At 54.4% G+C, this 26,148-nt stretch overlaps 6 protein-coding genes across 6 annotated transcripts; 5 read left to right on the top strand and 1 right to left on the bottom strand.

Annotated features, from left to right (window-relative positions):
• Positions 1–5,425: 5,425 nt before the first annotated feature.
• ISF_09409 (Concanavalin A-like lectin/glucanase) lies at positions 5,426–6,716 on the top strand (the record flags this gene model as incomplete). The annotated part of the gene is made up of 4 exons (XM_018853011.1): positions 5,426–5,699; positions 5,757–5,812; positions 5,926–6,371; positions 6,473–6,716. The coding sequence occupies 4 exons, from the start codon at positions 5,426–5,428 to the stop codon at positions 6,714–6,716; spliced, it is 1,020 nt and encodes a 339-aa protein (XP_018699814.1).
• Positions 6,717–8,874: 2,158 nt separating this feature from the next.
• Positions 8,875–9,658, top strand: ISF_09408 (dynein light chain; the record flags this gene model as incomplete). The annotated part of the gene is made up of 6 exons (XM_018853010.1): positions 8,875–9,057; positions 9,133–9,166; positions 9,230–9,264; positions 9,332–9,358; positions 9,461–9,530; positions 9,594–9,658. 6 exons carry the CDS (start codon positions 8,875–8,877, stop codon positions 9,656–9,658), a joined length of 414 nt encoding a protein of 137 aa, XP_018699813.1.
• An 879-nt stretch (positions 9,659–10,537) lies between these two features.
• Positions 10,538–12,145, top strand: ISF_09407 (Cytochrome P450; the record flags this gene model as incomplete). Its single annotated transcript, XM_018853009.1, has 5 exons — positions 10,538–10,928; positions 10,996–11,195; positions 11,243–11,572; positions 11,641–11,771; positions 11,848–12,145. The coding sequence occupies 5 exons, from the start codon at positions 10,538–10,540 to the stop codon at positions 12,143–12,145; spliced, it is 1,350 nt and encodes a 449-aa protein (XP_018699812.1).
• Positions 12,146–12,930: 785 nt separating this feature from the next.
• ISF_09406 (aldehyde dehydrogenase family protein) lies at positions 12,931–14,292 on the top strand (the record flags this gene model as incomplete). The annotated part of the gene is made up of 4 exons (XM_018853008.1): positions 12,931–13,124; positions 13,178–13,571; positions 13,646–14,082; positions 14,148–14,292. 4 exons carry the CDS (start codon positions 12,931–12,933, stop codon positions 14,290–14,292), a joined length of 1,170 nt encoding a protein of 389 aa, XP_018699811.1.
• A 3,082-nt stretch (positions 14,293–17,374) lies between these two features.
• ISF_09405 (Peptidase S33, tricorn interacting factor 1) lies at positions 17,375–18,394 on the bottom strand (the record flags this gene model as incomplete). Its single annotated transcript, XM_018853007.1, has 2 exons — positions 17,375–17,633; positions 17,691–18,394. The coding sequence occupies 2 exons, from the start codon at positions 18,392–18,394 to the stop codon at positions 17,375–17,377; spliced, it is 963 nt and encodes a 320-aa protein (XP_018699810.1).
• Positions 18,395–23,854: 5,460 nt separating this feature from the next.
• On the top strand, positions 23,855–25,959 carry ISF_09404 (hypothetical protein; the record flags this gene model as incomplete). Its single annotated transcript, XM_018853006.1, has 3 exons — positions 23,855–24,028; positions 24,177–24,436; positions 24,492–25,959. The coding sequence occupies 3 exons, from the start codon at positions 23,855–23,857 to the stop codon at positions 25,957–25,959; spliced, it is 1,902 nt and encodes a 633-aa protein (XP_018699809.1).
• Positions 25,960–26,148: the final 189 nt, after the last annotated feature.

Raw genomic sequence — 26,148 nt, 5'->3', positions numbered from 1 at the left:
TTTGGCGATGGGAGGAGTTGCATTCCTTTCAACGTGCTCCTTTCAAGACAGTCGGATAACTAGATGACGGCCAGACTGTCTAGCAGGTAGCGTAGACTAGTAAGGAGGAGCTCTTGGGATCTAGAGCCCGTTTGACGTGCTTGTTGCCCCGGTCAAATGTAGCCGCAACGATAATGTGATTGTTTATAACGACCAGAGAATGACCGAACAGTGGGATAAGCGATGACAATAACCGAAAGCAAAGAGGCCGGAAAGAAAAAAAGCAGACGGTGACAATTCTTATCACCGGGTCTGCGAGTAAGATAAGCAGAAACGAGCGAGTGTCGGGCCAAGCTTAAGAAGCTGGAGTGTAACGAAGAGCGAGAGAGAGTCTGAGAGCAGATCGGAGAAGAAGAGTTTGTGAGGAGGATAACTTAAAGAGAGAGGAAAAAAGTGTGGCAGCGAAGAAGAATGTCTAAGCTTGGCAACACACTGGGAAAAAGAGAGGGTGTGAGAACAAGGGGTGGTGCTTGCGGACGAAGAACGATGTTAGCGCTGGTGGGAGCCTGGATGGGCGTGGGATTTCGGATTGGGGGATGATGCAAAAATAAAAAACAAAAAAGAATAATTAAATCAAAAGACGACTGGGAGGAGGGTTGGTTAGTAGGCAGGCAGGTCGGTACAAGGTATCAGTTGGTAGCTGGCAACTGGGTCGATTTTAGTACATTTCCCTCGTCGCGGGCGGCTTGGAGGGTGAATGGCCGCGTTCAAATGCGGCGCCGCAGAACAATTGGGGAGCAAAGTACCAGCAAGTATCTTCTTGCTCGCAGGTAAGCTAACGTTGCTTTTCGAGGTACGCTGTACGGATTGCAGCATGCAATTTGTCCACCCTCAAGGCAGTAAGTTCCCTCTGTAGGTAGCTACCGCAGGTACCTGTTGGCTGCCATTACATGACCTCCGCCGCTGCAGTTGCCCAATCCCTTTTTCTCTATTTCGGTACCTACAAAGTATCCTCTCAACACATACGCAAAGCAGCTGTGTCGAGCAATCGGGCACCGTTTCCAGCAAACTCCGTCGTGCCCGTGCCGGTATATCCCCGGCCAGCTTCTCCTCCCGGCGCTGTGAGACAACAGATGCCGGCGCGTACGATTTACGTGGAAGCAGAAGCCAAGACGGGAAAATAATCAGAAAAACCTGCCCACGCTATTTCACCAGGCTACGGGAATGCCACAAGAACCGTCTAAAAAATACGGACTACAAGCCGTATAGCTATGGGGCAGCCCTGCGCAGGTACAGACAAGTAGCTGGCTGTGCATGCGTGTTGCCTGTGGGCGGGAGGAGGCAAAGAGGGGAGGAAGAGGGGCGGACGGCGACGGCCGACTTCTGGTTCTGGGCGCAAATAAATCCGCTGAAATACGGACAACTACACTGGCCAGCGAGTGCTTCCTTCGCAGCACCGCTGAAAGATGATAATAAGCCAGCAAGTAACATAACATTGCTCCCGTAGAAGCCGAACCTCATCTAGCGCTGTAGCTGCCATGACGTGGTGTACATTTTTTTAGCACGCCCTGGAGCGCGGCGCAGCTAACATTACAATGGGGCGCTGAGACTCTGACCATGCCGCCCCACCAAACCAAGTTTTTTTCCTCGCTCTCAATTTGCCCTTTGGCCTCCAACTCTCAGATATCAAATTCTCAGAGAGCCCAGTCCAGTGGGAATACGGATAGCCGAGGAGGGACCCAGAAGCACGGGATAACCCAAATAAACTCTGACATGGGCGCGCGCTGCCCCTCGCCCTCGACCAAAACAACAGGCCGCTGTCTTACAATACGTTGCCGTCAATCTCGCCTGACGGAACATCGGTTGCCCTGTCCCCAGCAGCGCTGAGACGGAATCTTCACTCGCATCCCGCCAAGGCGCAATGCTGGGACGATCGTAAAACAATGCCAGAGAGGGAGGGAAGGAAAGGTAGCTGAGGCGCGGGATGCTGCGAGCCAATGGCGAGCTCGGAGGAAAAGTCCTGCGACGGCGGGGATACATTAGCCGGGCAAGCTGCCAAGCGGGAAGACAAGGTATCCATCCGTATTGTCATGCCGTCCAGAGCCAAGCGCACAACTCCTTGGTAGTGCTGCGACGAACCATTCCAGGGAGTTGTAATCTCCCTTTCAGGCGGTCCTGGTACATTGACTAACGCATGAACGGGGCGCATTGCGGTTTTCTTCATGGAACCAAATTGGGTGCTCGAGACAACAACGGGTTCACGATGGCCTGAGGAGCTTGATTTGGGGATCCTAATTCTGTGTCTGGGACTATTTGCTCTTACAATTTGGCGACTGGGAGGCACGAGGGTTTGAGGCCTTGCCCTTCGAGTAACTAGCTGGTACAAAAACAGCCGCTGCATATGCAATACTGGTACAGGATTACGAATACTTGCAGGTAGTTACAGTGCATGCGAAGCTATAAAATGTCTTGCAGCGTCTTCGCTGTCCATGGTTGGAATGTCCCCCTTGCGTGAGTATTGGGATATATCATATGGACATGGAACTGCATGATATGATGTGACATGGCAGGCAAAATTGCCCATCTCGCGTATTGAACCCTTGGCGCAGGCCACGTAGGCACCGTCTACAGTGGTCCTACCACAGGATAGAACCCGGTGCAGGAGCCGCATCCTCTGTATTTGCGACCGCCACGAGGTTCCTTTATGATTCGGATGCCATCTCCGTCCTGTCACCAACCACGTTGTTGGTTGGCTGCTAGAACCCCCCTATCGCAGCGTTTGGCGCCCGGTTACAGGCAGCATCTGATCATGGATAGGTACAGGTAGGTACTTGCCAGGAAGCCGTATTGGCCCCCCCTGTTCTCACCCTCGTATCTCTGCAGCCTTCAAGTTGCATTGGCGGCCACCCAGACATTGGGGGGCCTGATGGGGATGCGCAAAACCTTGCAGCGGCCCGGGTCCACTGTTGAAACGACCGAGTGAGGCACTGTCAGTGCTGTGCCTGGCTATGTATGTGCCTATCCGTACGGGTGAGAAAGCAAGCAAAGCTTGTATAACATACTTCCCGGCAAGAAACAGGCCGGCGAGAAGATACTGTAAGGTGAGCGGTTTGTTGAGCGTTCATTGTTCGATAAGGAAGTGTGATCCAGAAGGAAAAATAAGAGGCCCCCTTGCCCAAGCCACCGAGGCGAGACGGAACCACCGCAGTGGCAGCCCGATTGATTGACGCTAGCAAAGAAAAAAGGTTTAAAAATAACAGCGTGTCCGACTGCTAAACCCGTTTGCGACATGGGTTGTGGAAAGAAGCCGCTAAAAAATAAAATTCACCGACCAATGATTGTTCGGCCCGCCGCTCCTGGCATAGCGCTGGTCTTCCATTTTTCTTTTTTTGTTAAAGCTTTGCATCTCCGGATGGGATCGAATCAGGCAAACCCCCCTGTGGATGACCAGCTGCAAAAAGGGAGCTGTTTTTCGTGAGGCCGCTCGTTGACTCTGTCGGCAGGTATCAATTGTTGGTACAATAGGTTCGTGCTGATAAGTTAGCTGCTATTTAATTTATTTCTAATTTCGCAAAAAAAAAAATTTTTGCTTCTTTCTTCTTTTATATTCCCGCCTACCCCCTGTTCTTCCTTTCGCAACTGAGATGGGCGCATCTTGATTAAATACCGTAACCGACCCGTGTCAATCGCCATTTCAGCCTCACCCGGCCCGGCGTTTTGTTGTTGTTAGCTAGACTTAAGACATGTCTGACGCGCCCATTGCTTGCTGTTGTTCTTCCCACAAGTTTCACTTCGACGAAGAAGGAACGGTTCCAAGGAAAAACAACATCAACAACCAAACTAGCATGCCTATTCAAAATTAGACGATAACAAACAAGTCTTTATCCCCTCCCCCCAATTTGTCGCCTCCCGGTAGGGTTACGTGCCTGCCAAGCAGCTTGACCACTTGCACAGCCAGTCTGATTCCGGATGTGATCAGCCTCGCATCTGCTGCTAACAAAGTCTGCGTGCAACAAAAGAGCCCAGCGGTTGTAACTACTGTTAGTCTGCTGGTTGAGAAACGCGTTTGTGGAATCTCATCGTGCCATGGCTTTTGTCGGGCCTTGATCCTCCACACGGAGAAACGCAGGTACCAACGGACGACGGGCTGGCGCGGTCCTTTTTTCGTTTCTCTTTATTGTTGGATCCATTGTTTTCTAATTCATCACAGTTAAGCTTTGCTATTGATTTAAACTTGTTCCTTGGCCCCCTTGATGGGCTGCTGCGTGCTTCGCTCGGTCCTTTTTGACCAGACTATCCTTCCGCCCCTGCATCCATGTTGTCTTGTGTTGTGATCTCATTGGGTCTCGAGTTCTCGACATCCAACTTTGTTTGCCCGAGAGAGATGCTGGATGAAGCCGCACGACATCTCAGCCGATTGATTGTCTTCGATGGTTTGAGCACTTACAACTCACCAGTATCCGTAATCTGCAAAATGAAATCCGCCGTCGAAGCCGGTTAGCTACCCAGTTTGCCCTTGCACCCGAGATAGTGCTCTGCATTAGTTAGCCTCTTTTATTAGCCCCGTCCGATTTTGATTTTTTTCTGGCCTCCCTACCGTCATGTACCTACAAGTATTCCGAATGCACCCCTGTCCGCCTGGAAGATAGCAGCAGCAAAGCAGGGTACATCTTCACACCCCCACAGCGTGTCAGCCCACTAGAGATCCACTGCAACTCCCTGTACCAGTCAGTGCCACTGCCACAATCCGTCTCCCACTCCCTCCCGGCATGGTTCCAGAGCGTTTTACTGGATGCTCGACTTGACATTGCCCCCCAAGAAACCACCAATCCAGCGCACATATCACCTGTATTTGTGCTGGTCTCGTACAATGGTAATGCAGGTCCTCTCCTCCTCCAACTTTCAAAACATTGGAAAGGCCGCAACTGAGAACTTGAGTTGGCTCATTCACACGTTCTTGGCCTGCCCCGGCTTAGCGCCCAAACAGGCTCTCCGCTCTCCATCTTCTCTCTTGCAGTGCTGGTTCCACAACCTTGTTCTTGCCTATCCCGGTCTCACCATCAATTCTGCCCTGGCAAATCTTCGCCTGAACATACTCGTCTGTGCATTTCGCCCAAAAAAAAAATCGATACTGGGAGGCATCGACAACTCTCACAACCCCCCATCATTGTCCGCCAACGCGCCGCCCCATTGCCTGTCGTCCCCCATCTTTGGCGCGCCGCTGAAGCCTACCTCCTCGACGGACGCTTTTGGGAGGCCAACTCCATACACTCTTTTCTTCCAGAAAAATTTACCTCCGCTCACTGTCGCTTTCGGCTTGCTCTTCTCGGAGGTTAGATTTGCTTTGAAACAAGACGGGAATCGCTCTCCAACACATCGGCCGACCACCGTCGCTCCTCGACTGTCGCTCCCATTCTCGTCGCTGTATTCGTCCGCCACCGCCGCCATGGGATTTGGCTACAAATGGATTCTGAGCTTTTGCATGCTCATCGTCCCCATCGCCATCACACTCGGCGTCCTCTTTCCGCTGCAAAACGCTCACAAGAGTGGCGGAAAGTCTGGTAGTTTCCTCGGCGATGGCGGCATCGGCACAGGTGGCCCGGGGTCAGCACCCAGGCCCAAAGACAACAATATTGAGCTCGCCCAAGCTTGCACCCAATTCGCCGACCTGGGCAATCCCCAGCGTTACTACTGGGACAAGAGCCAGCAGCAATATACTTGTATGCCCTCTCTCGGCTTCCGCTCACCTGGACTCTTGTAGGCTAACAGTCGCACAGTCAACCCTAACCAATGGGGTCTCACCAACGGCGCAAAGAGCGGCATGTGTATGGATGTAAGTCAAGTCTACCGTCTCGCCTACGCTCGCGGCAGATGCTGTCGCACCACAGCGTCACACCGTGTCAACTCTCCGTGCACAAGGCAGACACTGACGGCGCCCTTTTCCAGGTCCTCTTCAACAACAACGGCACATACGCCAAGCCCGAGCTGGCTCCTCCGTTCCAGGTGACCTGGCAGTATTCTCCCGCTCCCGCCGGGCAGAACAATGTGCACGCTTTCGCCAACATCAAGCTCGAAAAGGTCTTCCCCAAGCAATTCAGCTCCATCAAGAAGCTCTTCGTCGATTTCGAATGGAAATACGTCACTGGCAATGACAACACGACGGCGAGCGAATCGGCGACCATGGGGACCAAGAGTGTCAACACCAACGTCGCCATTGACATGTTCTCGGACAAGAACAGTGATACCTCGCAGGATAACGTAAAGGCAGCTTTTGAAATCATGATTTGGTTTGCCGCCATTGGCCCGTCTGCGCACGTCATTGGTCAGGACACGACATCGATTGTCAGGACACTGCCTCTGACAGATGCTACCACCAATGCGCAGGTCCTCTTGTAAGTTTCGAATACGCCAGGTGTTCGCCCAGCAAACCTTGGTTCCGTGTACCTGGGATGGAGTCTTGGCAAGAATGAAGGAAGCTAACTCGATCGTGTAGCGACTTGTACGCCGACAAGCACCCAACCACTAGCCAGTTCGTGATGACCTGGAAGGCGCAGACGATCACGGAAAAGTTCCACGGCGACGTCTACCCGCTGATTGATTACATCCTCACCGCCGGCAACTCGAGCTACCCGAGCTCGAGCGACTATCTTGGTTCCTTTGGCATGGGCACCGAAGCGTACGATGCGCCGTCAAACGTGACGTTTTACTGCCCCGATTTTGCCGTCACTGTAGAATAAGGAAGCGGGTTTGGATAGATTGGAGTTGAATACGGCATTGGGCTACCGGAGTTTTTGCTGTTGATTTTTTCTTTTTTTACTATTCATCGTTCTTCATGGGGGCATTGTGAATATCAATCGGTAATTTAGACATGTTTATTTGGTTTACTTTGAACCCACCAGCGTGCTTTCATGGAAGGGCCATGATTATCCGTGTAGCTTAAATATTAAATATATAGCGATGTTTGGCAAAGCTCTCATCCTCATATCTACCTGCATGTACATGTTCGTTGTCCGGGACCCTGCAAGCCACAGAGGCCCTCTTTTCTCCGGCATGGCGGATGGCGTGGGCGTTTTGGCGTCATGCCACAATGGAGCGGCGGGCACCGGGATTCCGTGTGATAGAGCTCGTATTACGCCAGCCAGCCTGGTGCCCTAGACAAGTTGTACGCGCAACCAGAATTTAAGAAAAATCTCGTATCAGGACCAAAAAGGCGGGGGATTGTATCCAAAGGGGGGTGCCCCGGGGTATGTGACCAGAGTAGTTTCAACGTCCATTGTTTCAGCATGGGGGGAATAGGTCGCGGGGGAGAATAAATGATAATACTCCTAAATAAACATGGTGAGATAACTCACTGTTTCTTGTACGAGATGGGCCGGCACCCCGCCCACCCGTCCGTCTGAAGGAAAGCCTGCGACAGCCGTCTTGTTCAGGCCGGCTGGCTCGGTCGGCGAATGGTGGTGGTTGTGGCTATGTATAGACCTAGTCTCTGGGGCTTGCCCTTCATTCCCCCTCTTTGTTCGTAACACGCCCGCCCGTTTATGACATGGCTGAGCGGGCTTGGGTCGAGTCATGTGTGCTTCTTTTCAGGGCCTGGTTTTAGTTAATAACAGAAGAGGAAAATAAGAATAGAAAATTATCATGACGCTTTTATGCTTCTATTTCTGTACTCTGTGGGGAGCTTCGCAGGGCGTCTCTTTTTTTGCGACTACTTGCCAAGTACAAAAAGCCCGTCGGGGGGTGTGCGTGAACGTTGCTGAGCTGAGCCACTCGGGGTTCCGACAACAGCCCTTTTCTTCAATGGTGGGCGGGGGTGAGTCGGGGTCTGGATTCATCATTCATGCTCAGTCTGCACATCTTGTCATGCTGGTTGATGCCGTGCTGATTGATGCCGTGCTGATTGATGCCATGCTGGTTGTTGCACGTGCTGAAAGAGAGTTCGCCTAGGAGCGAGCCGCATTGAGCAAGCTACCCTGTGGCATGACGTCGTTTGCTGATGGTCGCCGTGGTGATGGAAAATCTCCCGCGATTGGCGCATAATTGTCGTTGTACATCAAAGGGATCGACCTACCTTGAGTCTCCTTTTTTTTCCTGCTTTGGAGTTGGGCAAGTTGGTGAATTGTGGAGGAGTTGATCTCGTTGTACATTGTAGGTGTGATTGACCATCACCAAGCTACGAGCAGCATAAGCAAAAAAGTAGTCATGTACCGAGTTTCTGCAGACGCTTACACAATTTTCTTGCGACATACCAATTAGGGCATTTGAGAGTTGCCTTCCCACCCTCTTCTTCATGATGTCTGCCCTCACACCCGAAGGTTTAATTAACAATACTCATTGCTGGCTCGTCAAGTAAGAAAAGCTGAAATACTTGCCCTGCATTGCCCTGCGTTTTGGCGAGACTGCGGGGTGCTCCACTGCCAGTCCAGGCACCAACCAACCAGCCCAGGAGGAAAGCACCACACAAAAGAAGACCAGTAGCAGCAGGAGCTGGCAGCTGAAGAGGGGCCGAGGGTGGCAACTTGCAAGGCAGGCAGGCAGAGCAAGCTGTGGCCGGTGGCCTGTGGGCACCGCAATTGTTGATGCGCCAGACGCGACCCCAAATTCAACCGCCATCCAGATCGATATCAGCGACCCGACGCAACCTCGTCGCCCGCCCGACACACTGCAAGATTCCAGCGAGTATAGCTATTCCCATCCCCCATCTCATCGTCGCACACCGCGCCCGTACGTCCGTCAGTACGTCACCTCCAGTCGCCCGCAATTTCAGGGGAGACAGCCGGCTATCACCCTTTTCGCGACAACGCAAACGGACGCTGGCTGATACAAGAATAACGCAGCACACATATAGTTGTACAGGAACAAATATCACGGGACCAGTCAACTGGAAGAAAAATCACAATGGCGGACAAAAGCCCGGAGACCCCTCTCGCAAGGGAAAAGCTGCAAGGTAGAGTCACCACCTCCCACCCAAAAACACCCAGCCTTGGCAACGACGCGCATACCAAGATAAACCCAAGATACACCAAAGCCATGCCCACATCTAACAAATTCGCAACAGCACAGATAAAGTCAGCCGACATGGTGAGAATCCTGACCAAGCGCCTTCCTCCCCTGACGAGCCGATGGGAACTGACGGAACGCAACCGTGACCGCTAGACCGACGACATGCAGCAAGAGTCCATTGAAGTTGGTATGTTGGGCCGTTGGGCCATTCTGGCAGGCATGTACATGCAGTTCCTGACTTTGATTATAGCTCAGGAAGCCATGGCCAAGTTTACTGTCGAAAAGGTATGCCCCCGTGGAGCTCGGCAAAGGCGCATCAAACATGGATGGTTTGCTGACAATTTGTGAACAGGACATTGCACAACACATCAAGCGCACCGTCAGTGGCCCCGAAATTCTAACAGCTATGCTCGAATACGCGACATCATCCCCTTAATGCACACGAGAATCAATACTCTAACATTGAAGCTTGGCGCTGCAGTTCGATGAGCGCAAAGGTCCTACCTGGCACTGCATTGTCGGCCGTAACTTTGGCAGCTTTGTTACCCACGGTACGCGCAAAACCAAACAATCGATGCACGACTCCCATTGCTGGAAACTAACACCCATAACAGAGACCAAGCACTTCATCTATTTTTACCTCGGCCATTGCGCCATCCTCTTATTCAAGACCCAGTAAAGCTCGAAAGGATGGATGACCAGATCGAAAAAAATGACATACTTTACTCGATGGGCTTGCCTATGAGCAGGCCCGGGATACCACATGACTACGGCATGTGTGATTACAAGATCAAGATACAAAAAAAATGAATAAAATTGGTTCACTGACGCCGGCCATTTACCCTTGCCCAACTGCACCGTGAATGTATCCGCGAGGGGTTGCCTAGGGATGCGGGACGGAAATGACTGATCAAGGGCGAAACCGGCATTCTTCCCCTCAATGGCCTCCCTGGGCGATTTCAAGCTGTGCTCGTCGGAGAGGAAGATGTGGGCGATCAGGCGCGTGGTCGGGCTTTAATAGATGTACTTGCCATGCAGGTTTGTCTCAAAGAGTCTCATGGTACCTCCGGTGAGTGCCACGTCGGGTCCTACCTAGTCTATGGTTCTTAATGTCCTCTGACGATATACGGTGCTTTTAGGTGCTGGCCTGTTGTCGACATTATTCCAAACAGGCACTCCAGGCACCCCAGGCACCCCAGGCACCCCAGGCACCCCAGGCACTCCAGGTCATCGCCAGCTTTTCATCACCAACTTTGCATCATTTCATTCTCTTGAAATCACTGGAACTTCGATCCTGGTATGACGTATGAGACGCCTTTCGTGAGTAATAGACTGCATATGTATGATTGGTCCGCGCCCGGGTACAGTCCAAAATCTGTTTCACGACGACACGGCATAGGAGCTGCATCTACAGGTTGTGTCCGCCGGTACGAGGAGATGTGCATTGCCTGCCGGCTTAAATACGGCGTCGGCACCAGCGACTTCCCCTTCTTCTCCCTTCCTCCTGAACAACCCAGTTCGCATCTCATTGTGCTTCAATCTGCTTCATATCTATACCATGAGCCCTCTTCTACTTGGGGCGTTCCTGGCCGGGCACGTCTCACACGTTCTCGCCTTTCGCCGCGGCGAATGGGATAACCACGCGCAGCGCATCATTGCCGGCGCTGGGCTGCTTGGCCTGGCCTCCGCCGCCGCCCTCCACGCCGCCGCCCCCGCGGATGGCTGGCTAACGTCTCTAAGAACTGCCACGAGCTTGGCGCTGGCGGCGGCGGCTGGCGTGTTGGTCAGCATGCTCGCGTACCGGACCTTGTTCCACGCGCTGCGTCGGTATCCCGGCCCGTTTGCCGCGAGACTGTCGAGCGCGTACATCTCCTACACCTCGCGGCGCTTTCGCCTGCATGACGAACTGGAGAGGCTACATAAGGAACACGGCGACATTGTGCGGATCAGTAAGGCTGATTGGATCGATCGATCTGTATCGTGCGAGCTGAAACGCTGACCATGAGGGACGCACAGGCCCCTCGACGATCTCGGCCCGCAAGCCCGAGGCTGTCCAGGCTGTTCACGGGCCTAGGTCGAAGTGCTACAAGGGCCCGTGGTACGAGCAGGGTCGGCCGCTCGTAGCCCTCAGCAACATCAGGGACAGGACCGAGTATTCGGATCAGCGCCGGATCTGGGACCAAGGACTGAATGCGGCAGGTGAGCTACCTGCCTTCGTCAGTTGCCTTTTGGAATGTACCCGTAACACTGACACAATCAACAGCACTTCGAAACTACACCCCCATCATCACAAAGACCACGCAGCGGCTCCTGCAACGCATCGAAGGCAGCCGCGGACGCCTCGACGCCAGCAAATGGTTCAACTATTTTAGCTTCGACGTCATGGGTTGGATGGCCTTTGACCGACCCTTTTGACGTGCTCTCCACTGGCGAGCCCACCTACTGGATGAAGCTCATCAGCAAAAACCTCGACCTCATCGGTGTCCTTGCCCACGTGCCCTGGTTCTTTCTGCTACTGAAGGAGACGCCCATCTTCAAGGCGACGGTCAACACGTTTCGTGCCTGGCTGCGTAAGCAGGTCACCGTGCAAATGGTACGGTAAACCAAAAAGGTCTTTTTGGTTTCTATCTCGAAGAAGTTGCTGACGTCGTAAAACAACAGGAAAGACTACCAGAGACCTCGCGGAGCCTCTTTGCTAGCATCTTGAAGGATTTTCCGTCGGAGGAACTGCTGACGGAGAAGCAGCACCTGCAGCTTCAAGGTGACATGCTTCTGATTCTTATTGCTGGGAGGTACGTAGAGAGAAAAACTCCATAGCCCACCCTCTCTTTGTATTTCTTCGTGTATACTGATGGAGAAAGAACACAGCGACACGATAGCTATGACGCTGCAGGCCCTCTTCTACGAGCTATGCATCAACCCGGACGCGCAGCGGAAATTGCAGCAAGAGATTGACAAGTACCTCACCGAGCATGGCGGCGGTGGCGGCAATGGCGGCGAGGACGGCGATGGGGATGGGTCTCGTGACCCGGTGAGCCTCGCCAGGCTGGACCACCTCCAGGCGTGCGTCAACGAGGCCCTGCGGCTCTGGTCGCCCGTGTCCTGCGGCGCTACACGGTCTCGCTGGCACCGGGATTCACTCGCGAGGACTTTGAGGCTGGTCTGAGGGATCACTCTACGATGGAGGCTTCGAAGTTGGATCTGGCGTTTGAGCCGAGGCGAAGCTGCCACAGGACGAATGGACGAACGGACGAATGGACAAAGCTGGATTTAGCGTTTGAGCCAAGGTGAAGTTGTCAAATGGACGAATGGACCCGTGACCGGGGTCGGTCTGATCAAGGACCAGACAGGATTTAATCGCACAAATGTTCGTATTTGCTTTCGCTGGAATGGAGCTGGCCAAGTAAGTGTCGTTGATACATGCTAGATTGTGCAAAAGCGTGTTGTCAGTGGCCAATGGAGGAGGTAGTTGCCATCAAGAAATCCGATGACATGATGACAACCATTTACTCTTTTGTTTCCTCGGATAATGTCCTGCGCCAGGTAGGCAGTCACTTGGACGATCTATCCACTTGGACGATCTAATCAAGAAACCGGCCACGTATGGAGCTCCTCTACGACAGGTGCGAACCAGGCTGTATGTGGGCACGCCGCGAGCCAAGGAACCATTCATTACACAGCATGCAGCGGAACTATCTCGAACCCCGCGCCGTCCCGTCCTTTTCGCCTCGGGCCGTGTATAAAAATGAGATTAAGCCGGCTAGCCTGGACTTGCACCACGATCACCCCGCTCGCCCTCTAACTTCGATTGACTCGACTCAACAAGAGATTCCCAGCCCGAGAAGAAGAAGAAAAGATGACCCCGCCCCTCGTCGTCCCGCTACTCATCGCCGGCCGCGAGGAGCTCGGCCCCTCCACCTTCCCCGTCACCAGCCCGAGTGCGCGGGCTACATGCGCGCCGAGATGGGCGCCGACGAGGTCGCCGCGGACGGCTTCGTGGTGCCCCTGGCGGTCCGCATGCTGCGCGACCTGGCCGGGCGGGTTGCGTCGGCGGTGAGCGGGAGCGTGCCGCTCGTGGAGGACGAGGGGCGCAGCGCGATGGTGCTCAAGGAGCCGGTCGGGGTTGTCCTGGGCATCGTCCCTTGGTACGTCCGGCCGGCACAATCACGAAGTACCTCCGGTTGCTAACGATGACCAGGAACGCGCCGTACGTCTTCGGCGTGCGCTCCGCCGCGTGCGCGCTGGCCGCCGGCTGCACCACCGTGCTCAAGGCCTCTGAGCTCGCGCCGCGCAGCTACTGGGCGGTCGCGCGGGCCTTTGCCGAGGCGGGCCTGCCTCCCGGCTGCCTGAACGTGGTGTCGTGCGCGGCGGGGGACGCCGCCGAGGTGGTCGGGGCGATGATTGCGCACCCGGCGGTGCGCAAGGTCAACTTCACGGGCAGCACGGCGGTCGGACGCAAGGTCGCGGCCGCGTGCGGCGAGAACCTCAAGCCGTGCTTGATGGAGCTGGGTGGCAAGAACTGCGCGGTGGTGTGCGAGGATGCGGACCTGAAGCTGGCGGCGGAGAGCGTGGTGGCGGGAGCTTTTCTCAACGTGCGTATTTACTTCTTTTTTTATGTTGCGGGAAAGTTGCTAACGAGAGAGGGGGCGCACAACAGTCGGGGCAGATTTGCATGTCGACGGATAGGATAATCGTGCACGCCGCCGTCGCGGAGCCCTTCTTCGAGGCTCTCCGGACGGCCGCCGACAAACAGGCCGCCTCGGAACGCCCGACGCTCGTCTCCGCCGCGTCCCGGGCGCGCGTACAGGCGCTCCTCTCCAGTGCCGTCTCGGCGGGCGCCCGCGTGCTGGTCGGCTCCTCCCGGGCCGCCGACACCGGGGACGAGCCCGGGGTGCGCGTGACGCCGACCATCCTCACCGGGGCGGACGAGACAATGGCGATGTGGAACGAGGAGGCGTTCGCGCCGCTGGCCGCGTGCACCGTGGTCGACGACGACGACCGGGCTGTGGCGCTGGCGAACCGCGGCGGGTACGGCCTGTCAGCTGCCGTCTTCACGGAGGACCTGCGGAGGGGGCTGGCGTTGGCGCGCAGGATCGAGTCCGGGTGAGTTCTTGCACAAGGGGGAGGAGACGACAACGAGCCTTCATTCAACTGACATGGACGGACAGCGCGGTGCACATCAACAGCATGACGGTGCACGACGAGCCGGCGCTGCCGCACGGAGGCGTCAAGGACAGCGGCTGGGGCCGGTTCAACGCCGACATGGGGCTGGACGAGTTCCTGGTCACCAAGACGGTGACGTGGAAGGACTAATCGGGGAGAAGGTGCTGCCACGGAGATGATCTAAAAGACTTGGATGCAAGTCGGGTCGACAACACGATCGAAAGGCAGCTTCCCCTGCAAGACTCTTTCTTGCTTCGTCCTCCGCATAAATGCTAAAAATATTCTAGAATCGCCCTTGCATAGAGCATGGATGCCAATGTAGGCTCCCCCAACAAGCGAAATGCAGGCGGGTGTGCATCGTTTCAGACAATTGCTCGGCGGGCCTGAGGCTTATGCTGTTCCTGAGGGTTTTCCATGTCTGGACAAAATCTCGACATGCTAATCAATGCATGGAATCAGCATCAATAGAAGCGCTGGATGCTCAGTGGAATCTTGTGTGTGAACGCCTTTGCATGATGACCTTGCTTTGAGGTCGTTCATGTATGTTTGATAGGAATCACCCGAAATGTCAGCTTGAGACTAGTCAGGTTTACAGCCGTCATGGTTGAGCTTCTACATATTCGTAACATGAGACGTAGCTCTTCTCTTCATGTAGTCATGGGATGATTGATGGATGATCTCGGTCCTCCATGCAGTGACAAGGACGTCCTGCAACGAAGGCTGGCTGGCCTGCTTCTCCCGAATCGAAACGCTGGTGCATCTTGAAATAGATGGGCACAGACAACCCACACGCTGGCAGACACACACAACAACCCTGAAACCGGGCCGGCAAGAGTTGCCCGTCGGCCTCGGGTGTAGCCTCGTGGGTGGCCACGCGCTACTCAACTATTGGACCAATCCCGAGGTTGCCGCAGTCCTTTTTATGCCTTTGGAAGGGGAGGAGGGGGAGGGGTATGAATCACACGGAAAATCCCTGCGGCGCGGGGGGGGAATTGAGTCGCAGCAGACAGAAGGTGCATCATCGTCGTCGTCGTCGTCGTCGTCGTCGTCGTCCAAGTTCAAGTCACATCAGCCAAGGAACAGAAACGGGAGATGGGAATGGACCTGGCTGTTCTGTTCTGTCATTTTTCAGCTCCATGTCAGCGGGCGCTTCTTTGGAGAACAAGTTCCCTGCAACATGTCTTCAAGCCACAAACGCCCGCTTCAAGTCAAACCCCGCCATTTCTGACGAAATGCATCTTGTGTGGCATCACTTTTTCGGGCAAGTTTTGGTCAAGCCAATTATCCAAGCAGCTTCCCACAAGAGCTTGGCGCGGCGCCGGCACTCACTCGCTCTTCACTCTTCGGTACAATGTGGCGCCCCCAGGTTCGAGCCCACTTTGCCATGCAGAAAGAAGCAACGAGCAAGTGGACGCTTCTTCCCGCGAGCCGGGGGGTCTTGACTCGGGAAGCTAGCTACGGTAGCAATTTTCGTTGGGGACCATGGCTGGCTGCGGTCCTGCGGATACATGGGCATATTGTACGTATCAGGGCGGAACTTTGGTTCCATCCGCCGCAGCGCAGCGCGGGGACGACAACAGAGGACGAGAGAGGTCGTAATCTGCAGGGGGGCGGCGGGATCCCAACCGACGCTTGCACAGACTCGCGGGGGACTTCTTTTTGGTGCCGCCCGAGTCTGGCGCTGAAACATTGTCTGTGGAGGTGAGTCTGGGGTGATGACCTCCTTGCTGTCTTCTCAACAGTACGACTGTCAGTACAGGAGGAGCCCGTCGACGATGTGGTTGGGAGGTGGAGGGATGAGCAGATACAGGGCGACAAGGGCCCGGGCTGGCAAGTGTGGTTGGTGGAGATGCCGTTCATGATGAGGAGGTTAACATGGCGGCCAACCGAACGCCAAGTTAGTTAGTTGGGCATCCCCTCCAGTCCAGTTCGAGCTACTCGATATAGCCAAGTGCAGTTGCATGGCTAGCAATTAGTTAGTCACTTCAACTCGGTTCCGGATCTTCGCTGGTCGTCCTGTGTATGCATGTCGTTGGCGAGCAGCTTCCTTGTCCCGGATCAAAGTCAGCAGTGCCTACTTTCTTCTTCTTCTTCTTCTCCTTGTGCCTGCCTGTCGGCCCAATGTACTGCATCAATTTCTCGCATACGTTGATGAGCCCCCGGCAAGCGAGGCTTGGGTCGCTCGGCATACCTCCGCCAGCATCCGCGCCCACATGCCACATTCGTGCAAAAGGATGGACCTGCCTCGCGAGACCACCACCAGCCAGCGTCGTACGTACAGTCAGTATATGTAGTCTGTGTCTGTGTATCCGTAGTAGTAGGTGTGATGGTGTCGCAGGGCGGCCTATGAGCGATACGCTAGACACATTTCGACAGCCCATCCAACTTGCAAACCTTGATGCGGCACTCAAACAACATTGTTAGCGCCATGTAAAAAAACGCTGCCAACAAGGCCTCGCATCAATCAGGCTTCGCTGTGGATATTGAGTAAGACGGACCCCAACAACTTCCCGATCATCCTTTGCACGAAGTCGAGGCATAACACGAATGGCGGTGCCCCAATGGTGCCCATGGGGCGCTAGCCAGTTAACCAAAGTGATGCTTGGTGACCCTTAACTTTGACCCTGCAGGGTGCGAAAACGAGAAGTTGGTGGGCTAGATGTCTCTCAAAACCTCAACGTAGTAACTACTAGGCGACGCACACTTGACGCCTCCAGGATGGGCACCGGCCAGCTGTACTGATGGTTGGTTCTAATAAGACGCTGTCGCGGCTGCCCCTACCATCGTTGGTGACTGTCTGCCCAAACTGTCTTGTTTCGCCTTCTTATTACTCGCCTCGGAAACCCGCCGTACTTGTCGGACGAACAAGCAACATCGTTAGTAGGGTAGCGGCACGCTGTTACCCGCTAAACAAGAGACCTTGATAGTGATCAATATACTCGAACCGTGACATATAGACGTTGCTTGATCCAAGCGCCGAAAGCGACAGTAAAGTAAAATGGCTTTTTCATGCTCCAGAGGGCCCCCGGCCGAGTCGTGCGGCATGCACCTTTCGAGGTGGTGGGCTCTGCCATCAGCACCTGCCAGACCACGAGTCGGACTGTGGAGGCCAGGGAATATTGAACTATTGGTAGTCGAAAATGGCGCGCTCGTCAACATCAGGGTTCTCCATCTCCAACCCGTGCCATTCCCGCCCGAGTCACCCGAGTCCCCCGAGTCCCCGAGTCCCCCACTATGCCGCTGCTAGGAAAGCACCGACATGCTGCATGTGCTTCTCTCTTTGATCTACGTGCGAAAAGTGCGCTGCCCTGTCCAGCGTCACCCACTTGACACGGCCACCAAGCTGGTCGAAAAACGGCTGCATCGCCACATCCTGCGCCTCGTCCTCCGAGCCGTTGATGAGCAGCGTTGGCGCCGTAATTTTGTCCAACCGCGGCACTACGGTCCAATCCCGCAACGAGCCGGTAATGGCGAGCTCGCCCGGCCCATACCTAGACATGTACAAGTCAGTGCAAGGTTGGCCACGCCATGAATGAGTACCCTCTCACATGGTGCCATATGTCGTCGGATCTGCCGCGAACCAATCCAAGGCGGCCTGGACTTCGGGAGCCGGCCATGGTCTGGCAAGGGACAAGTGACGCTTGTAAAAGACCTCGATGGCGGCGTCATACTCGGCGCCCTCGTACTTGCCCGTCTCGTCGGCCTTGTCTAGCACCGCTCGTTCCGCCGCCGGCATCTGATCGCGCAGCGCCGTGATTCCCACCCGCCACGCGTCCATGCTGGCCAAACTGCTTGCGATAACGAGGCGTCGGAGGAGGTGGGCGCCGTTGCTCGCCGCCCACTCGGCCGCCAGCATGCCGCCCCACGAGTGCCCGTAGATGTCCACGGGCCGCTCCGCCAATCCTAGATGCTGCAGGAGGTTGTCCAGCTCGGCCTTGAACAAGTCGATGGACCAAAATTGCTCGTCGCCATTTTTGGCGCGCAGGTGCGTCGACTGGCCGTTGCCAATCTGGTCGTAGAAGATGAGCGGCATGCCTTTGACCGCAAGGTCCGTCAGCGGCAGCAGGTACTCGTGGCAGGCGCCGGGACCGCCGTGCAAGATGACGAGCGGCGTCTTCCCGGATGCGAGGTCCCCGACCACTCGGTACCATGTCTCGCATGGCGTGGCTAGGCCCGATACCATGAAGGCGGCTTTTCCTTCCGTCATGGCGATGGAGTTTTGAGGATGGGAAGAAGGAAGGCCGATAAGCATGGTAAGCAGCGCAGCGAGAGTGCTTGATACAAGCTAGAAGCGAAATCGGTGTCGGATAATGTTGTAGACGAGACGACGACATGGCCGAAGCGGCAGGCTGATTTAGCTAGAAGGTTTCGGCTCGTCCGTAGGAACGAGGCTACCATAGCGTGTCTTCCTCAACATGGGTAGAAAAGGCAGGCAAGCAAGCAACTGCATGCAAGCATCGGCCGGTTTTGCTATGGTAGCCGATCTTCAAGTGCTTCTCATTCTCTTTCATTTTTGTAGCGTCCTATCGGCGTGTGGTCTGGCCTGAGCACATAAAGTACGGGCATTAACGCGATTTTGAATCGCATACCTAAGATCACCAACAGTCTGCTCAAACCTCAGTCTGACCACCCTCAGTGAGTTACGCCATTTGTAGTAAACTGGCCTCGAAGCTAAAATCCTACAATGCAGAAGCTCACTGTTGCTTACCCGGTAAATAAGTTACACTGCTCAGCGAAGCCTTGTTTCTTGGCGAGATAGGGGCGTGTGTTTAATAAAGTCCATCCTGTGGACATCATTCGCGGTGGGCACGACTCCAGTGTTCAAGATGGTGTTCCCAGGCACGCACACCTCGTCACCCAATGTTGTCCCTGAATTAATTCGTCTTCTCTTCCAGTCGGGACCAGGCGAGCCGGCGCGGCGAGTTGAGCCTGCAATGCGAGTCGAATGAGACGTGTGGTCAATGCGGGCATAACCGTCGAGCAACTGGACTGAGTCCCTCTGTAATTTACGAGTCGTCGGATCGTTATGGGTTGTGGAGACGCTACAAGCAACTTGGCGACGAGAGGTGAATATGCACCATAATATGTGACGGCTGGAGCTGACCAGATTATGAGGCAAGCTGACTGTCGTATGCTGCGCCTCTGAACTAATCAGATTGTAGCCATAATGGGCTTGAATCTGTTATTGACCATGGGCGTAACTTCGTAGCGGTTGACGGTGGTGGTGCTGGCTTGTCGCTTGTGCATGGCACAAGCGAACGCATCATCAGCAAACATCGCATTGCGTGGGGGCTCATCTGGAAATCATCGAGGCATCAGTCGTCAATGGTGACATTTCTGCTTTCCCTAATTATCCTTCGGCACATTATTTTGGCGTTGTAAAATTCCTTGATACGGGAGGCGCTGGGGACGGTGGGTATTATAAGGGACAGAACGGATATGTGCATTGTTTTACCATACTGGATCAGATGCACCCGCTTTTGGTGAGAGCAACAAAATTGAAACGACTAGCTTTTGTGCTTGCTGATACAAATTCGTAAGTTGCATGCAATCAGCCGTGGTCGGCGAAAGGAGGTGTAAATATTAGCAGCTGGGTATTTTGCAACGGCGGGCGACTGGCGAGTACCGCAGGATGCTGGCACAGGCCGGACACTTCCTGGGATCCGCAACTGTAGGTCAGCCGACTACAGTGATGGGATGGTTGGATAGTTTCCGTAGTTCCTCTATCGACTCGAGCAAGGCTCGATCCTGAAACGGCGCGCACCTGTGATAGGGTCAGTGCTGAAGCTGGGCAACTCTGATGCTTGAATCTACACAGTTTCAGGGCTCTGATAGAAAGTGGGAAACTGATGATAGCGCACTGGTAGAGAAGCCGCAATCGCGCCATGGTCTCTTGTTATTCGTTGGTAGCACGCACCTGAGGCCTTGCCTTGCATGGTCTCATTCTGAGGGTGCTAGGCTCTGCTGCATCGAGGGACGGCCAAGCCGGCGCCTGATGGAAACCCAGTTAACAACGAATTGCGCGACCAATCGATACCCACCAGTCGCGATTTGGCCCACCCCATCCTCGGACATGCCTTGGTGGATGGCCCTTGGATTTGCTGGGAACAGCAGCCTGGTGACACGGGATAGGTGGAAACGAAAAAGAGCTATCCTGTCGTAAGAAATAACGCAGCAACGGATTGACGGGCGGCGGGTGATGACGGCACCTGCGTTTTGGCGACGGGAGTGCACGGGGCCGTCGTGTCGGGATGGCGGATATGATAGAGTTGTCGAGCATTGCGCAGCAACAGGATTTGGCGAATGACTTGGTGATTAGGCATTTTTCAGCCGTCGACGATGGGAACCTGTCTCAGACGCCGGCACCACGATGACTTGGCCAGCCTCTGCGACAACATTGCAGTATGACGGGCTACTTTGTGCACAGGCACATGCCTCGCAGGTGTTACGGGGCGAGACGCGGCGACGGGTATGGCAGGGCTGCTAATTGAAAATCAAGGGTTGGGCGCGTGCTGGCGAGTTCTCACTGTTCTAGCATTAATACAGGTAACATTACCTGTATAAATACCGTATCCTTACCTTATTTATTTCACCGTGAAGCTGGGAGGGAGCGCTGTGGGGCAGCTGGCATCCTTCTTGAATGACTGGACCAGATGGACGTGTTTCACATCAGATCGGTTGGCGAATCTGGCGATGGAATGGCGAGTAAATAGGTAACTTGATGGGGCAAGGGATCAGTAGTTGGAAGGAGTCGTGAGATGGATACTGGGAGATGTCTACTAAAGTTGTTGCGTTTGCAGTTGGCAACTCGCAGTTGGCAGCTGGCGGGTGGCAGGTGGCCTGATGGGGGAGCATTTGTCATCTTAGTCCTGTCGCTTCTCAGCAGAGGGAAGCATGCTGATAGCTGAAAAGTTGAAGAGTGCCTACGGATGCGCAAATGGCTTGTCTTGTTCTACTGTTATTGGGAGGGAGAAATGTCTCTCTCCTACTTTGTGGTTGCGAAAGGGCCTGGATTAACTAGGTAACCAGAGTTAGTAGGTTCACATATTGGTGTTGTGCCAGTATTCGTACTCTGCACTTCGCAGGTAGATTTGCACATATGTCTGATGGGGTCTGCCCTTGGCTGTGTGCACAAAGTCCCCAGATCTCTGCATGAGTACCTACCTAGGTAGTTAAAAGTACTTGGTTGGCGGTCGACGAAGACCTTTTCTCTCCCTTGCAGTTTTTCAAAATGTCACTCCGATAAAATCCTTCTTGAGCTGCTGTGCATTCTGGTAGGGCTCGTGGTAGGCGAGACAATTGTCAGGGTCAGTGGCGTCTGAACAAGGGCTCATCATTCATGCCGCGTCAACCATGGTACCTGACTACCAGAGGAAGTACTGTAGTAAAGCCAGGTACCGAGGAAGCTCGCCGCAGAACAACCTTGCCTGGGACGTGCCCCTCGCAATTTACGCCCGATGGACCCGTTGGCTGTCATTGACTGGCAACTATTTGTAGAGATGAGATGAGAATACTTTTTGGTTGTGAAATGTAGACTGCTACTTTTAGCTATCTGTTCCCTATTGTTCGTAGTTGGCGCTGTACCTTGCTACCTTGGGTCGTAGTGTGCAGCCACACGACTCGCCGTTGATAAGCTATTTCCCACCATCCCAAACCTTGAGCCATCCTGCTGTGTCACTGTTAACCGCAGCTTCATGGCAATGCCGATAAACGGTGAAATAGGTTGGGACGACTCGCCGTACGAAACGTAAGCTAACACTGCCTATGCCCCATCGTAGGCATTTGCAGGTACTCAGATAGGCTCGCCTGGGATGCCTACTAAGACAGGGACATGTATCAGCAAGTTTGTTTGTATGTATTGCAGGTACACAAGATTCTTGGTGCGTCATTGGGCATGTTGCGCAGATGTGCCAATGATGCGCTGTAGGTAAGGTATTGATTTGTACAGACGCCGGCACATGCATGCATCTCCGCTCCCACCGAGTGGGCTGTAAAAAGAGGTAGTCGTGACAAATGCCCGGCTTGAGCTTCGTATTTATGGTTAAAGTATCCGTACCTACCTACCTAGTAGGTACAGAGTGTAGGTAGCATCGGATTGACTCTGTACCTACTTTAGTAGCATCCAACGCAAGCAGGCAGTACCTAACCAACGTAGTTATATGGTAAGTCCTGCACCTTATCGAATGCCGATGAAGTAGTTACTTGCGAATCTATGTACATCCATTCTGCTTGCTGGCTGGGGTGTCAAGGCGTGGGCGCCGTGTGGTGGCACCATCCAGGCATCATCTGCTGATGAGCCCAGGCAAGCAAGGCAAGCAGGTCCGGCAAGCCTCTCATGGACCGCCACACCCATGCCTATGGGCCGTTGAGAATGGGCCATCCGAACCATTTTGCAACCGCATTCGACCATGACAGACCATTTCGTAGCATATTACAAAGTAAGGGCACGACCACGGATGGTACTTTGTATTTACCTCGATTTGCCTGGCAACCTGGGTAACAAGCACCAGCCTCAATCCCAGGTCATCTCCACCTGCTTGCGCCTCCCACCCAAGGGCGTGACGAGAGAAATGTCAGCTTGGTAAATGTACAATGAAGTGCTGGACTTTCACTAGAAGAAACGGGGAAAAGAATAGTGTTTGTGCTTTTTACTTTATCCGAACCCTATTCTTTGTAGTGCGCGCTTACCTACCTTTCCTTCAAAGAAGTTATAGTTTTGTGTTTCAACATTCAGACGCCGCCCAAGGCCCAGCCCGGCTGCCACACTCGCCGCTCCACGCTTTGCTCCACACTATTTACCACGGCGCCCACGCTACTGATACCTGGGTACGGATACCTGTTGAGCTAGTCCCCAAGGCCCAGCTTGTCGAGATGTACTTGCTCCCTCGCCAATAAGCGTACCTCACCTGAAGTACCCCCTTACCTGCGGCTCCATCCCCACCTGCTACCCGCGTACCTCCTACCTTTAGCTCCGCCCAGCCCAGCCAGCCCAGCCCAGCCCAGTGGTTGCAGGCAGGCCCAGTCTCGCCGCCCTTCCTGCGGTCAGTGTCAGTGCCAGTGCCAGTGCCAGTGCCAGTGCCAGTGCCAGTGCCAGTGTCGCCAGTACTAACCAGACCAGACCATTGACCCAGACCCAGTACGTGCCCACTGGACCGCTTTGCCTGTGCCTGCCTTGCCTCTTCGCCTCGTCCTCCATCTCGAACCTCCAAGCTTGTATCTCACTCTCTCACCTATTCCGCTCACCACCCTCTCGACCCCCCTCTCCTCCCGCCAGGTTGCCCTACGCCTCTCGTATCCTGTACAACAGCAACATTGGCTTCGTTACGTCGCACCGCTTGGCTTGTGATTCGCTTCCCTCCCATTGCTGGCCCCGTGGGGTCCGCACCGCTTGAAAGCCATCGCCGGCTGTCCGTCGCCAAACCGTCCCTCGTTTTCTGCTCTACCACCTCGACTTAACTTCGGCCGGCCCTGAACGAGACACTATGCGAACTCTATAAAATTTCGACCGACCCGTTGATATTTTATCTACTTGCTTCCTTTCGCTCCTCTCGCCCTCAACGTTTCCTCTCGCTCTCTCGCTGCTCTACTTGCTCCAACCCGAACGAACCTGAACCTATCGTCACCACAGACCACGCCCTGCTCCAAGTAAACAGCTTCCGCTTCCTCATTCCCGACACTCCACGACTATCAAAACACCACAAGATCCCTCACAATGGACTGCCTCAAGGTTCCCGAGGCCGGCCTGCTCTTGCAGCGCCCCTCCAGCCAGGACGCTCCTCCTCCGCTCCAAGCTTTCAGCCTCTCCCTCAGCCGCAGCGTCATTGACGGTCTCCTCCAAGCCAATCGTAACGGAAGCTCTATTAATCTTGCTCTTGGAAAGACTCCTGTAAGTATATTGCTACTGCTTCATGCACTGTCCTTCCGCCTACTCCAATGTACCTTGCACCTTCGAAGCCTCGACCACTGGGCAGTCCAGCCTGGTCCTTGACCCGACTTTGGGAGTAGCCCTTGTAATGCTAACGCTCGGTATCTAGACCCTCCAATATGGCAACAAATCTCATCGCATACCACGCCCCGATAACTCGTCGCCGTACGAACTCTATTTAACACGCCCCTACGACTCTACTCGTGTGGCCACGAGACTTCCCAACACGACCAACCTATTCACCAAACCCCCCCAGCCTAAGACGAAGCAAAAAACGACGTCTTCGAACAAGGGCGCAGACTCTGGGCTGGATTCTGACATGGAGGCGCTTCAAAATGGGATAGCGGCTCGCGAAGCGGCCAAGGAAAGGTATGTCGTGTTCACGTGCCAAGTGCATTCGCTCAGCTAACTGACTTACTACTAGGACGCAAATGATCGAGCGAGCCCCCAAGGCTGGTAAATCCATAAAGGCTAGGAGTAAGCTTCTCTCAGGTTATAATGCCGTTCCTCGATCGATAGCGACGTCACCAAGCCACAACCAGTCTCCGGCGACCCCTCCAGCACCTTCAGCAGCGAAACAGGCCGTGGAGAAAGCCAAGGAACAGAGGGTACCCTTAGTTCATGAACTGGCAACTGGCGAAAAGTCAATAGATCACCTCCAGCAAAAATGGGTTGGTCGGCCAGAGGACTTTAAGAATACGTTGGAAAAGATGGCCGAGTACAACTCCGACACCAAGTGTTGGAGTATGAAGAAACCCTACTGGAAGGAACTCGACGTCTGGAAATACGCCTACGACAGTCAGGAAGAACGACAAACCGCCATCGATAGCGCTATCCGGCAATATGACAAGCAGCGGCTGTCTGCCTCGGAACCCGAATGGCAGAAACTGCTCAAGAAGGAGGAGCGTGGCAAGGGCAAATGCCTGAGCCGACTCCAAGCATCCTTGGCAAAGGGACCAGCCCAACCTACTCCCAAAATCAAGGTGCAGAAAGCCGACGACAGTTCTACCACTTCCAAGGATGATGGGGACGTCTCCAGTGACCGAAGCAGGGTTGGCGGTGAGACAATGTCACGTACGAATTCCACCGGCAGTGCTGCGAAGCCAAAAAAGCCAGTCAAAGAGCCGGAGGCAAAGCGGGCTGTTCCAGCCACCAAGTCGAAGGCCGTCGTACCCAAAACTTTATCAACCAAGTCCAAGGTTGCCGGCGTCAAGACCAATGGTGCACGTGTCTTGTCGCAAGCCATTATCGAAAACTCGGACTCATCTGGGGATGAAGCGCCACTCGCGCAGTCGAAACCGAAGCCGAAGCCAGTGCCTGCTGTCACCAAGGAACCTCTGGCACGTCCTGCACCGAAGCCTGCTGCCAAGCCTATCGCCAAGCCTGCTCCTGCAAAGCGACCTCACTACGATGACGACGAGTCGAGTTCCAGTTCGGGAACTCCGCTGTCAAAGAGGCTGAAGCAAAAGCCTCCGCCACAGACTGGCTCGAGGCTCAAGGAACGTGTGCCGGCCATGCAGAACCCCGGTCGTCCTGCTGCAAAGACCACCGCGACTCGGCCGAAGAATACGTCACCAATCAAGTCATCGCCGCTAGCCACTTCACCGCCCACCAACGCCTCTGATATCGAGTCGGACCACCCTCCGCCGGCTAGGAAGCGCAAGGCGGAGTTGGATGATAGGGCGAGAGCCGCGAAGCGCCCGGCAACGGTGAAGGTGACGCCAGAAGTGTTGGACAGAGCGACAAAGTTCAAGGAGTACTACGCCAAGTACGAAGCTTTGCACTACCAGATTGAGGAGATGGCCCGCCCGCCGCAGGACAAGGTCGATAACCTGATCACCATGCGAGTCAGGCTGCTGGAAATGAAGAGAGACTTTTACAGAAATCGCTGATGCGATTTTCTGCGCATCAGGTGTATTGGCGCTTTTCTGTTTTTGCTTTTTTTTGTTGGTTTAACCTTATTTGGGGTGCATCGAGGGATGTCGATCCCTTCTGACGGCGCACAGCGTTTTGAGAATGGATCTTGATGATATTTTTTCCTTGTTGGATTTTGGAAAAAAAATTTGTAGCATATCAACGGA

Source organism: Cordyceps fumosorosea (genome assembly GCF_001636725.1).
Source record: "Cordyceps fumosorosea ARSEF 2679 chromosome Unknown scaffold_48, whole genome shotgun sequence".
NCBI classification, from domain to species: domain Eukaryota; kingdom Fungi; phylum Ascomycota; class Sordariomycetes; order Hypocreales; family Cordycipitaceae; genus Cordyceps; species Cordyceps fumosorosea.
The sequence above is the reverse complement of the archived record's forward strand: the minus strand, read 5'-3'. Positions and strand labels throughout refer to the sequence as shown.